General features: G+C 36.5%; 1 protein-coding gene across 7 annotated transcripts in view; it reads right to left on the bottom strand.

Annotated features, from left to right (window-relative positions):
• The window catches only part of KDM4C (lysine demethylase 4C), a 463,944-nt gene that overhangs the window by 195,854 nt on the left and 254,142 nt on the right, over nucleotides 1–13,948 (bottom strand). For all 7 annotated transcript variants that reach the window (XM_025358671.1, XM_025358675.1, XM_025358674.1 and 4 more), the window contains 2 exons: nucleotides 3,579–3,772; nucleotides 261–499 (listed from right to left, as the gene is read on the bottom strand). In XM_025358671.1, the coding sequence (XP_025214456.1) occupies nucleotides 261–499; nucleotides 3,579–3,772 (433 nt within the window). The remainder of the gene's footprint in view (nucleotides 1–260; nucleotides 500–3,578; nucleotides 3,773–13,948) is intronic.

The following is a 13,948-nucleotide window of genomic DNA, read 5'->3' on the forward strand; positions in this document are numbered from 1 at the left end:
AAAATCATTTTAGTCTCTTCTTTTTTATTAAACCAAATAGGCACTGCTGGCTGCTTGTCTCACAATTCTGCGACACACAGCAGTGAGGCTTTGTATAATATCCCCTGGGACTCTTGGTTGAGTTACCCCATGACTTTGGGTACATTATTGATTAAGCTAGTGGACTAGTCAGATACTTGTCATAGTGAACATCAGTTTAAGACATCTGATCATCAACCACCTACTACTTATATGTGAAACATAATCAACCATCTTCTCACCTGAGAGTTTGATATGATCTGATAAATTCTGATCCACCTGCATCCTGCTAGCAGAGGACTCTTCTTCTGAAGCTGCTTCTGTGTTCCTCAGCTTCGCTGCTGCTTCTGACTTTTCACTGACCTTGAGGTCATCTGTGCCTGAGTCGGGGTTAGGGACCTCTGCCCCATCGACTTCAGCTGACACTTCCTCTTCCTCCTCAGCCTTAGGCCTTTTAGAGGTAGATCTAGCACACTGGAAGCTGTCAACAAGAGAAGCAGTGGTCAGAGCGGGATGTCTGCAATGGATATGAAAAACACATCCCAATATAAATGTCATTTTCACTTGCTTAAAGAAGGAAAAAACTGACATTGTTAATCACTATGCCAAGTCAATGTTCACAACTGAAAGATTAAATTTGAAATCAAAATCTTAAGAACAATTCTCAGATCAATCAATAAAATTTTAAAATTCACACAACTGTTAATAATTGATTATTAAACATTATTTTGAAAAAGGGCCATTGCTAAAATTTTGTAGCAACATTTTAAAAGTCTGAAAATAAAAATAAAGTAAAAAATGTTGAAATGAGAGAGAAATAAAATCAATCAATAAAATATTTAGATAATGAAGAAAATAAATGAAAAATCAGGATATCCTGTAAGGCTAGTGCTAAAAGTAAATTTTTTATATTTCAAGGTAAACCACTGACTACTTTTCATTTAGCTTTGTATAATTATCAGGTATGTATGAAAATAGTTCAAATTAAATGTCAATTCATCAACAGCTAAAGGATTTAAAACAGAAACAAGGCTAACTGGTACGTGGTTGTGGGTGTGGGTGCGGGTGGGGGTGGGTGTGGGGGTGTGTGTGTGTGTGTTTCATAAAGACACTGTCTCACTATATTGCCCAGGGTGGTCTAGAACTCCTGGCCTCAAGTGATCCACCCTCACTAGACTTCCAAAGTGCTGGGATAACAGGCATGAGCCACCACATTCAGCCTAATTTTATGTATTTAACATCATACATCAACATACTATTTTCAGAGTGAACACAGTTTTTATCTTCTTCCTCTCTATTTTCCAGTTAGTCACTTGATAGCTTTGGCATATATGCTTTTTACATATGAAACAAACATTCCTAACAACTAGGAACAATTACAAATCAACTCAAAGCAACAGTGTCCAAAACACACCCATATGTATTACACACACCCGAGAAACTACCACAGGACTAAGCACTGTACGATGTCAGAGACTGCAGAGAATAGGGTGGCCAGCGATAACCTATATAAATCAGCTTTCCCTGCTGCTGATGGCAGTAACAGTAGTAGTACTGTCATCACCATCATCACTTTTGTTGCAAATCCATGCATTGGCTGATGTGGGAAAATCTCAACATTATAACCGGTGTAGTACGTGTGAAAAAAAAGAAGGCTGACATGTGCTTGAGATGTCAATGAATCATTTCCTTCATCAGACTTCCCTAAATGGGATATTTCCAAAGGGAGATCAATAATCTCTAAATACCAAGCCACAAGGTTGAGCATATTAAACAAGCCCATAGTCAGGCTTTCTAACTAGGTAAGTAAGTTCCATTGATTATTTGAACCTACTGACAAGCATTTCGATCTCTTCAAGTGTCATAAATCTATGGTCTCTATCAACCCAAAAGGCCCACTGTGGTTGATAACTGGAAACCAAGTCATACACCTAATGAAAATACTGTGTTTTCCATCCACTAAAGAACAATGTTCAAGATGTTCTACTGGTATGTATTCTGAACTCAGGATTGGATACTGCCTCCTTCCAATGCTGGGTTCTTTCGTGCTATGAATTAACACATTTATCAAAGACACTGACTGTCCAAATTAGTATTTCTCAAACTCTTCTTGAATGTAACACACAGTGAGTTATACATTTCAGATAGTGGCACTACATACCACAGACACACATACTCACACGTCATGAGTGAATATTTGCCCTTACCACAGAGGAAGCACTACAATTGTTTTTATTCTATTTTACCACCTCATTTTAAAATGTTGGTCCTGACCAAACACACTGACAATCATTGCGGTAAACTATAGGGTGAAATATCAACACCTGAGTTAGTTCTGCACCTCAGGTCTAGCTTTTACAAAATGCCGAAGTTTGGCTCCATGTTACTAAGGTTCTTTCACTCATTACCATTTTAAATTAGCAGAAAATAAATATCAGGGAAAAGGAAAGACAGAAAATAAGCATCATAAGTCTGGGCAAAGATGTAAAATTATGGTGTTACTTAGTTAATATCAAAAAAAGTGGAAACACTCTACAGGGGATAAAATACATGCAGGCATTAAAAATTATGTTGCAGCAAATCAATCAGTTACATGAAAAAAACACTCAAAACTCATCATCAGATTGTTAATAGAGCATGGCCCCAGATTTGGAAAGATATATAATATTCATAAAATACATAATAAATATATAGGTAAAGGATATATACAAAATGTTAACACTGGTTATCTCTGGATAGTGAGGTTATGAGTGATATGGGATTCCTTCATTATTCTTTTCCTTATTTTACAAATTTCCTCCAATGCACAAATATTACTTTTATAATCTGAAAGAAAAACAATGAGTAATATTGAAGAGGAAAATTTAATATAAAATTGGAAAACATAAGAGCCTTAAAAGGTAGCCTAAGGACCTGAGCAATACAACACACACCCTATTCAATAGGTTTTAAAACAACAAGATGCCCACAGCAGATCTAAAAGCTTTTGAAATGATCCTGGCCACAAAGACGGAATGGAAAATAAAGTTCACAAGGATAAGCATGTTTCAGAAATGCCATGTGCTGTGTTTTACATCTTACGAAAGAATAAAACCAAGTGCATAAAATGTAGCAAAATATAAGCATCTAGATGAGAGTAGTAGCTCGGATGTTGGACAAATGAAGATGACCACTAAAGCCAAAAAGCAAAACGGTGGCAAAATGAAAAAGTGGAAAATCAAGTTATTGATTAACATATGGAAATGCACAGAAAGGAACAATACAGCCATAAAATACATTCATGTAAGTGGTCTAACAAATTCTATATTGTTCTATTTGCCATGTAGAGCAACTTCAGGAATATTCTCAAACAAAATAAATATACATCTCTTCCTATATTGTATTTATTACACATCTAACAATTAAAAATAATTTGTGTCACATTTTCAGAAAGGTATTAAGTTACAATGAATAAATAGAAAAAGCAAGTAGATTGCCTTTGAGAATACCACATCCAATGACCCATTTTAACTGAGAAAACACTACAGGCAAGGAGTGTCAGTGGGGTGAGGGGTCATTACCTCCGGGATGCTTTTCTTACTTTCCTCCTTCTCTGCAGCCATGCTTTTACTTCAGGGGTGGATGCTGGAGTAGGCTTCGTGTGATCAATGGTATATATATCCTTTCCTTGTTTCCAAAGCTGATACCTGTCTGGCTGAAATTTCCTCACAAAGATATCCATTGAAATTTTCACCATGTCTTTCCTGCAAGTGCACTGAAACACAACCGGGTTGGAGAGTGTTAAATGTTTCACTAACTATACAGTAACACAGAGTTAGTCCTTGAACACACCATCCATGAATACTTAGTCACTACATAATGGAGGATAATGCATTACATCATCAAACATTCAGTGGGTGATAAACCCAATTTCTTCTGAATAGAGATAAGAATCTATATATTCACATTTATAATGTGGTTATAGTGGTTTGTGGACCTCATAGGTAACTATGTACCAAGAAAAACTAAAAGGAAAGAGTGCTCATTTGGAAGCATGTCTGCAATGGAAAGATTATCTGCCCATCACAATGATGTGTCAATGAACTGAGCACTAAAAGGTCTATAAAGCTGAAAACCTGGGTTGTCAACAAATAAAACAACCCAATGAATGTGTGATTAGAATACTTTACCCAATGAGTTGAGATAAATTTACTCCAAGATATATTTTGTTATATTTATGGTTATTAACAAACTGTCATAAGGTAACCCAAAATTAGGAGCAAATGAATAGCCTTTTCTACATCACATTACATACAACATCCAATACCATTAACAACAACAACAAACATATCCACTAAAATGAAGACATGGGGTAAAGGTGAGAAGTTCAAAGAAAAAATTATTTTGATCTACTATGCCTTTAATGCTTATGAATACATAGTTATCAGTCACATCTTATTAACCAAGTTTTCTATAAAGACTTCACGCAAAGTTTTATCAGGTCTAGGCCAACACTAAGCAACAGGGAAGTTATCATTCAAATGGTGGTGCATAAATAATCTCCAAGATTTAACTGATACACCTTGACAATCCCTAACATACCTGGTAACAGACTGACTGAACAGTTTTGACACAATAAGACTTTAGATATCTTGGTGATACAATTATCACCTCCATGCAAATTAATTCCAAAGTCTTAATAATATCCAAACCCAAACTCCCACCACAGAGTTCTCATCCTAATGACCATTACATTCAAAATACCTAAACTCAATGTCTTCAACTGCAAACCACACTGTCTATACCAAATGATACCACAGTTCTATTCTCCTACATTCATAGTCCACATTTCCTAGACACTCCCTACGCCTTCACCCCTAAAAATTCAGCCTTGTCTCCATATACAGTGTCTCCTGTCTCAATTCCTTCTGCCAGCATCCTTGCAGCTGCACTGCCAGGCCTTGAATCCTAGCATAGAAGGCTAATTTCCCTGCCTGTCATTTCTCCTAACAATAATCCATCATTATAGCTGTTACTTTCATCTCCCCCAAATATCTTACAATCTTTCATTCCTGAGTTCAATAAGGTGTAATCACCTGGCTTTTCCTTTAGAATAAGGTCTAAATTTATGAGCCTGGCATTAAGGGTTCCAAGATTCTACTCCACCAATGAGATTTTCCGGTTTCTCTCCCGCAGCAAGTCAACATGAATATTCCTCTTCAACCCAAGTCATGGGAGCCCAAATGCCCCATATGCTTCATTACTTCAGTATTTTCCTCCTACCACACCACCTTCCTGCATACTAGTCTGCTATCCAGCAAAACTTCATCCTTAGCTCTGACTATAAACTGTCCCAACTGTTCCTCTGAACCTAATACTATTTATCTACACCGCTGCTTTCTATTATTGGTTACGTATAATGAGGGTTCGAAGTTATCTTGCTATAATTATCTTGCCACTGGAATATAGAAAATGAGGGTCCTGAGAAAGTGAAAGATATTTTGGATTAAGATGTAATCTATTGACAAAAGGGGGAAAAAAGCTTGGAATTATAACAAGAAACTTTCTTCAAGTGTTACTAAGATTGCTTCACAAAGAAAAAATAAACAGTGAACAAAGTGATGCTCCCCATTTTAATGAGCTAATGTAGGCCTGATCATGATTACAACTGTTAACATCCCTAGGGCAGATAAGCTGGTGAGGTACAGAACACTATTTCTGAGGAAAGTGTCTCAGAAAAAAAACCTTTGACTTGATTAATATTCATCTTGTTTGCTCAGATGATGCTACGAAGCCTAAACAGAAACAGCAGATAAGCCACGGTCAAAGAGGAGGTTGCTCAGAGACTGGAGGATGGTATTGCTAGACAAACTTGCTGAACAGATTAGGCATGTGACTCATGGATCCAATCAAGCATGTCAGCAGAAGCCAGGAACAGAGAACGTGGTTATCCAGGAAAGAGCTGTGCAGGACCATCTTGCTTGATGGTTGGATGTCCATGAACTGCACAGAAGACTGACAAGGATTTTGAGACTTTTATACCGGCAGAAATGCTGCCGGCCTGAACTGAAAGGAACAGAGACAGGAAAAAATAAAGGAACGACTCCAAGGACAGAGCCACAAACGCAGAACGACTGAGTCAACAGAACCTCATTGGGCCATTACAACAGCCCTAACAAACTACCCTTCAGGAGGTACAGAAACATGCCACCCTGTGTCTTAAGATTTGTTATTTGAGGATTAAATCAACCAGAAAACCCACCTACACTAAATTTTTCTAAATGACCTAAATCCACCAACAATTACAATCTCAGTAATGGTATAAAAGATAATATAAAAAGATAAGTTTACACCTTTAAAGTTTATTTGGAATTATTATGCAATGGAAGATGGGAAAAAGATAACACCATATCAATTTGCTGAGAAACTGTAAAACCCATGATGCAAATAGTGTTTAAAAGACTGGATTCAAACTCCAGCTTCAACACTGACAAGCTACGAAATCTTCAACAGCTTCTTTAACCTCTCTGTGCCTCAGTTCCCCCATCTGAAAAACTGGGAAGAACAGTGGTAACTATCCTCATGGGGCTGATAATAGAATTGGCTTATACAAATTGCTTTTTAGTATTCTGACCACAAGAACACAGAGGTTTCTAGTGTTATCTTATTTTGCCTTACCGAAAAAGTGGAAGCAACAAACGAAGTAAGAATCAGAATACTGCATCTAACAAATGGTCTTAAGGGTCAAGGGGAAGTAAGTGCATGGTGCTTCTGAAGAATCAAACAGAAGGAGCAATCCCAGACTTCTAGGAGATTGAGAAAATCCTAGAGGACTGGGCCATTGTCACGGGAGAGGTGACAGCAGTGTACCTCAAGTTCCTGTTTGTATCCTATGTTGCAACCAAACTCAACTCCATGGCTTCACATCTAGAGCAAACAACTGAAACTGGAGGCCCAGAAGATGACAGGCATTAATGAGAGGAAATGCCCATAACATGAATTAATACTGCCCAGGTGTTCAAGGTAGGATGCTGCAAGGTAAAATAAGATGGAGGCAGGGGTTCGACTCATGTGACTTCTTCGTTCTCCACTGTATTTAAAAAACAAAATAGGCCTCCTTTTAACATAAGAGCTTAGTATTACATGGCAACATGTATGTGGTTTTGGGAGACATGAAATAATATCCACTTGAATCTCAGGATTGAAGAATAACTTTCAGAACATACCGGGCAAAAGTTCCTTTCTTGTTTACATAATATAAAACTCTAGTGAATTTCAAACATATCATATCATAACCTAAAGAGGACATTTAAAATTTAAAGAGAATTACTGTCTTTCATAGAAAAGTGTTAATTTTCCAACAATTATGAAAAGAACCCAATGTAGAAGATGAATTAGATTTGTTGAACAGGACAATCATAAAGAAGGGAGGAGCCAATGGCAAACTCTTATTTTGAAGATTTAAATATGTCCAAATGACACTAGGCGCGTGGGTATAACCTGTAGTCCCAGAACTTTGGGAGGCCAAGGCAGGTGGATGGCTTGATCCCAGGAGTTCTAGACCAGCCTGGGAAACATGTTGAAACCCCGTTTCTACTAAAAATACAAAAATTAATCTCATAACCCAGTCTCAAAAACAAATAAGCCCAAATGAAACACATATTGTTGTCTTCTGGTGATGCACGAGTAGATACCATACCTTTAGATCTATCCTGTCCTGTCCTATCCTTTAGATCTGAAATACTGTCCTTTAGAGTAGCCACCAAAAATGTATTTACCGATAAAAATGACTTATGCCAAAAAAAAAAAAAAAAAATCAAACAACATATTGCTATTTCCTTAAGAAACGGGAATGGATAATTTAAAAAGCAAAAGTTAGTTTTAAATACCCTAAATTTTTAAATCAAACTCCAGCCTCCCCTCTCCCAAAAATGTTATTGCTCTTGAAGGTTATCAGCTAATTATCTCTGAGGCACAAATTACATTAGATCAGAACTACAGAATGAAAAAGGCATCTATTCTATATTCTATCCAACACAAAGCAAATGTGCCTGACATCCCCCAATATATAAGGTATAAAAACATGGGACTGTGTATAAAATTTTAAAATGCAAAATGTTCAATGAAATTGCAATTCACTGGCTTTAAGAACCCAACAGTTTATATGTTATTAACACAAGTTGCCCTCTGAATAGTACTATACATATAATATTATGAACAAATGGAAGAGACATTCGATATTTCATTATTTTCTAACAACCCTAATGTTAGTGAAGAAAATAAGAATTAAGAATGTATTAACAATCATTTCTAATTTGTATTATGACTTCATAATTCATAATTATTCATTATTTCTATATTAAGAAGTAACAAAGCACTGCTAAGTGTCAGGAATCAAAGTAACCTCTTATTTAACCAAGAATATGTCTGGTGGTGGTAACTAACAGGGCCAAAATCATTAATTAGGCCTGACATGTAATTTTATTCTAGCTCCTCAGACTACACTCTCATAATCACGTAGATCTGTGCAAGTTCAGATATGTTAGTCTAAAAAAAAAAAAAAAAAAAAAAGGTGTAATACCCTAACTGAATTATTTTATTTTTGAGACACGGTCTCACTTTGTCACCCAGGCTGGAGTACAGTGGCGCAATCTCAGCTCACTGCAATCTCCCCCTCCCTGGTTCAAGCGATTCTCCTGCCTCAGCCTCCCAAGTAGCTGGGATCACAGGGCATGTGCCACTACTCTCGGCTGATTTTTGTATTTTTGGGAGAGACGGGGTTTTGCTATGTTAGCCAAGCTGGTCTCAAACTCCTAACCTCAGGTGATCCACCCGCCTCGCCCAAAGCGGTGGGATTACAGGCGTGAGCCACTGCGCCTGGCCCTTAATTTCTTACTTTATTTCTAATGAACCATTATTGTGAATTATCTCAGATACCTTGCCCCATCTGACCTTCCTATACCACTCTATTCTTAACCATGGGCATACAAACAGTGTCTGTCTTATAGAGAAGTATATTCTAGGTGCCTAAAGAGTCCCTTAAAAATATTTGTTAAATAACCTTAAAAAAAAAATGTAAGGAAACAGAGACAGGCTCGGAGGACTCACATTAATTAGTCCAAGGTCACATACCTAATAAGTAACAGAGATTTTGCTAGAATCAAATCTAGCAGTTCTATACTCTTACCCAATCTACTGTGGAAATTCCAAAACAAAACCACATTCAATACATATAACATGTTTTATAATTTAAATGGCCACATTTTTCCATCTCAATCTTCTTTATCTATGACCCATAACCAAACTGAAATTGTAGCTGCAAATAAACGTCCGGGACTCATTATATTTGCTTTCTATGCATGATATCATACTGTGTTGATAGAGTTTAACCAGCCTAGCTAACAATTTTCCAAAATAAGTTTCCTTCCCTCCTCCCACTTCTAATAGGTTCAGATTAATTTCTCTGGAATATGTGCAGGCTTCACTGTGCCAGGATATGTCTCCCTTATAAAGTAAGGCAATTATAAAGCAATTTAAGGTATGGGACTAGAAACTGAATCTTTCTGACCCATGAGAGCACTGTTCACATAGACAAAAACTATGCAAAAAGAAGGGGAATGGATTCAAACAGTTTGCTCCAGGGTCTCCAAAAGATTCTGTGGAAATTATTTTTAGAATTTCTGCTTCTCAACACTTAGCTGAATATCTGACAGAAAGGTTGTGGAAGTTCAGAGTAACAGATATTAAACAATCCACTCCTGCTGTGCCATGTAAAACAGCATGAAATTGAACTCTTTAGTATTCAGGGGTAGATAAAGTTATTTTGTTCTGAATTCATGCACTCCATGCCACAGTTTATATGGATGATAAATCTGAGGAAGATCAGATAAAAATAGGGTTCGGCACACTCTTAGAGATCTAAATTCTTTATAAACATAAATATTTGTATGAGTCTACATGATCATATATGAAAGCAGACAGGCAGGGTGTGGTGGCTCACGCCTGGAATCCCAGCACTTTTGGAGGTCGAGGTGGGCAGATCACCTGAGGTCAGGAGTTCGAGACCAGCCTGGCCAACATGGTGAAACTCCGTCTCTACTAAAAATACAAAAATTACCTGGGTATGGTGGCGCATGCCTGTAATCTCAGCTACTCGGGAAACAGGCAGGAGAATTGCTAGAACCCAAGAGGCAAAGGTTGTAGTGAGCCAAGGTTGCACAACTGCACTCCAGACTGGACGACAGAGTAAGACTCCGTCTCAAAAGGGAAAAAAAAAAAAAGCAGACAGAAATGGCATGGATGCATATTGTTGAATATAATGTTGTAATGTTGTATATAATCCTTCTCCCAAAATGTTTTTATTAAAATGTTCAGATATACTGATTTCCTTGTTAGAGACTCTTTCAGATATTTCTTTTTAAATGACTAAGTTAACACAATTAGAAGGCATCCTGAACCCAGAATGAACCTTAGGAGTAAGTCATCCACTTGAATCATCATATTCTAATTCATGGATAAGAAACTGAGGCACAAAAATGCTAACTGACTTGTTGGATGTCACAAGGATAGTAACTGGGGGAAAAAGGGATTTAAGTGATGTGAGATTCAGTATCCTACCTACTAGCCTCTTTGAGTTTTCAATTTCGTAACCACTGAGTACACAGGAACATAATGAGTAATTTAAGGGGTCTGAATACAGAACTAGCTGTCTTACAGGTTTCACAATGCTGGCCGCCATTAAGTACCATCTGACTGATACTGAAGACATTTACCTTTTTCTACTTCTGCTGAATATGAGATAACACAGCATCTCCTGTCCTCTTCCATCTTTTCTGCACAAGTCAAACAGCAGTATGAACGTAGGTAAATATTAATGAGGAAATAATGTTTTAAAAGAAGGGAAGGGGCGAGGATGTTAATCAATAAGGAGAAAAAATTTAAAACTAGCTATGCATGCATAATAAAATACCCAGAATAGAAGCTCTAGATAGTGTATCAAGGGTGCTCTCACTTGAGAGAAACAAAAATAACAATTTTCAAATAAACTCTAGGTTACCACATTTTTAAATGCTATATGTCATACTAATTTTGAGTGTGAGTCTCTAGAAAAAATGAGACCTTGATTTATTTAGCAGCCATGTTGAAAACAATAACCTGCACTCCATGTACTCTGATTATATGTCACCTGCCACCTGAAAACTCTGGTATTGTTCTTAAAGCGGGAAAATACCTAATGAAAGCTAACTAGACCAAGACAGTAATGCTTTTAGTCTATTTGATTTTCTAATGTTAACAATATGGTCAGGGGCTGGGTACAGTGGGGCTCACGCCTGGAATGCTAGCACTTTGGAAGGCTGACACAGGAAGATTTCTTGAGGCTGTAAGTTCAAGAGCAGCCTGGGAAACAAAGCAAGACCCCATATCTGGGAGAAAAAAACAGCAGCAGAAATTTAACACTAAATAAGAAAAGGAAAACAATTCATGTTTTTGAAATAAAAATTTGACAATTCAATGACAAAACATACTTTTTCAGCCAAACTTCCCTATAAAAACAGTAGTACTATAAGTAAATAATTCAGCATCTCAGATTCACTTTACCTAGCAATCCCTGCCTTCCCTCTCAAGTATGACACTATGTCTGGTCCTGCTATTATATTTTCTCTGTTATTAGTTTCATGAAATGATTTAAAGTGGACAAAAGACAGATGTATTAAACTTGAATCAGAAAAAAAGAAAACAGAAGACAGAAAAACACGCAATAGATTTAAGTGCTCTTACAATTTATCTCTAGCCAAATTTAAACATCATCAAACAGGAAGAATATGGAGAAACACTTCTTGAAAGAAGATTCATTATTGTTCTAACAAATCAAAATGAGAAGAACAGGATTTAAATCAGTTTAAACCCAACAGGTATCCAGAACTAACTCCCATGACTGTTACCATTAGCTGCCTAACATGAAACTCACAAATAGCAAAACCAAGCTGCATTAAACCAGTCTGTGACATGCTAAGAATAAAGCATGCCAACAATTTGGCAACACATACCAGAATGTTTAAAATATTTAACAGTCTTTTAAAATATGAATAACCTATGACCACAATTGGTGGCATTTTCCTAAGCAGATAATTTTGAATTAATATACAACTTAATTTTAACAACACACAGCTCATCTGCATTTATCAAATATCTCAAAATTAGAAAAAAAATTTCTGATGCTCTTTTAAGAAAGTATGGTATAGCCATGTAAACTGATTTTATGGGAGAATATTTAATCATATGAAAACATATTACCATTAGGTAGAGAAAATAGGGGTGTGTGTGTGTGTGTGTGTGTGTGTGTGTGTGTGTGTATTTTTTTCTATTTTCACATGTGTAGATATGTATATCTACAAATATATATATATATTTTTCACACACGTAGATATATATACACACACACACACACACACACACACCCCTCTATTTTCACAAAATAGGAAATGGCTCCCCACTAAATAGATGGAGCGAGTAAGAGATCAACGTCTCTCTCTTGATTTCTCGCTGTCACTCTCGATCTTTCTATATTTATCTTAAACCAAAGGCGTTTTATTTTGAAACCCATTGTTATTTTCCCTTCAGATCACTTGTCACAATGTGTAATTATATTTTGTGTATTTTCTTAGTTCTCAGTTGTTTTCAGCACTAGAACCTACACTCGGTGAAGACAGGCATCAGGTCTGTTTTACCACTCAGTATCTGTCATCAGCACATAGTATATGCTCCATAAATATTAGCTGAATGATGGCTAGCCCACTAGAGTAATGCCAGCAATGTTAGAAACAAGTCAAAAATGAAAATTAAAATCAAATGTTGACTCACCATATTTGAATTATTCAATAACTTCCCTCATTTCTATTTATGTAAGTTATTTTTAAATTAAATTACCTGATCATTGTGTAGAACCCTTGATTAGATGACCTTAAAGTATTACATTACTACGTGGGGGAAGTCTGCCTTAATTAATATCAAACATGTCATAAATATTAAGGAGCTTTATTTGCCCAGGAAATGACATTCATCTAGAAACTACAATACAGATTTCTAACTATGCATACACTTGTTAAGAAATTGGTTAATTCAAATAAAATGTAGAATCATCATTGATATAATGAATCATTAACAAGCTCTGGACAAAAGAATTCCTTGACTACCCGAGGGGCAAAGAGACTGCTGATAAAATCTAGAAAGTGATTTGGTATTATCAGGTGTATTTTTACTCTACAGAGATTCATTAATCAGTCCAAATGTTAAAACAGGCTACATAATAAATGCAGTTTTAATGATCTACATGTCCTCATATTCACAGGCACTTTTAATATATTTAAATCCAAACTGGAATAAATCAAAAAAGGAATCACAAATGCAGCTGAAATCAGCCCCATGTTCTGCCAAGCAGTGAACACCCCTTTAAAACAATTCCATATTTCTAGAGCCAAAAAAAGCTCCACATTTGTATAACTTATATAATAATCACAGTAAAGATTACTCATCTATATGTGTAATAAGAAATCATTACACGGCTATAGTTTCACTTATTTCTTCAGATGTGGCTGCCTATTACAATCCATCTACTGTCACAAAAATTTTTTTAAATCTTTTTTTTTTAAAAAAGGAATGTGCTGTCACCACCAGTGCATAAATATAAGCTGCAGCAGCTATCCATTAAATCAAAATGCAAAACCCTTTCCTCAGGGGGTCTGAAAGACCAAATTAAAAGGGAGAAGAGGGTAGAGGAGAAGGAATGATGGGTACATTCCACGAGCTGTTGCTAAGAGGAGGTACCCTGGGGGCCAGACCGGGGTAGGGGTCAGGGTGGGGGGAGGTGGGAATATTGTTTTTTAAATAGCAATAAACAATTATCACATACCAATTCTGCTCATACTTTGTCTTTCCCTTTGTCCAAGAACAC

Source organism: Theropithecus gelada, chromosome 15 (assembly GCF_003255815.1).
Source record: "Theropithecus gelada isolate Dixy chromosome 15, Tgel_1.0, whole genome shotgun sequence".
Classification (NCBI taxonomy): domain Eukaryota; kingdom Metazoa; phylum Chordata; class Mammalia; order Primates; family Cercopithecidae; genus Theropithecus; species Theropithecus gelada.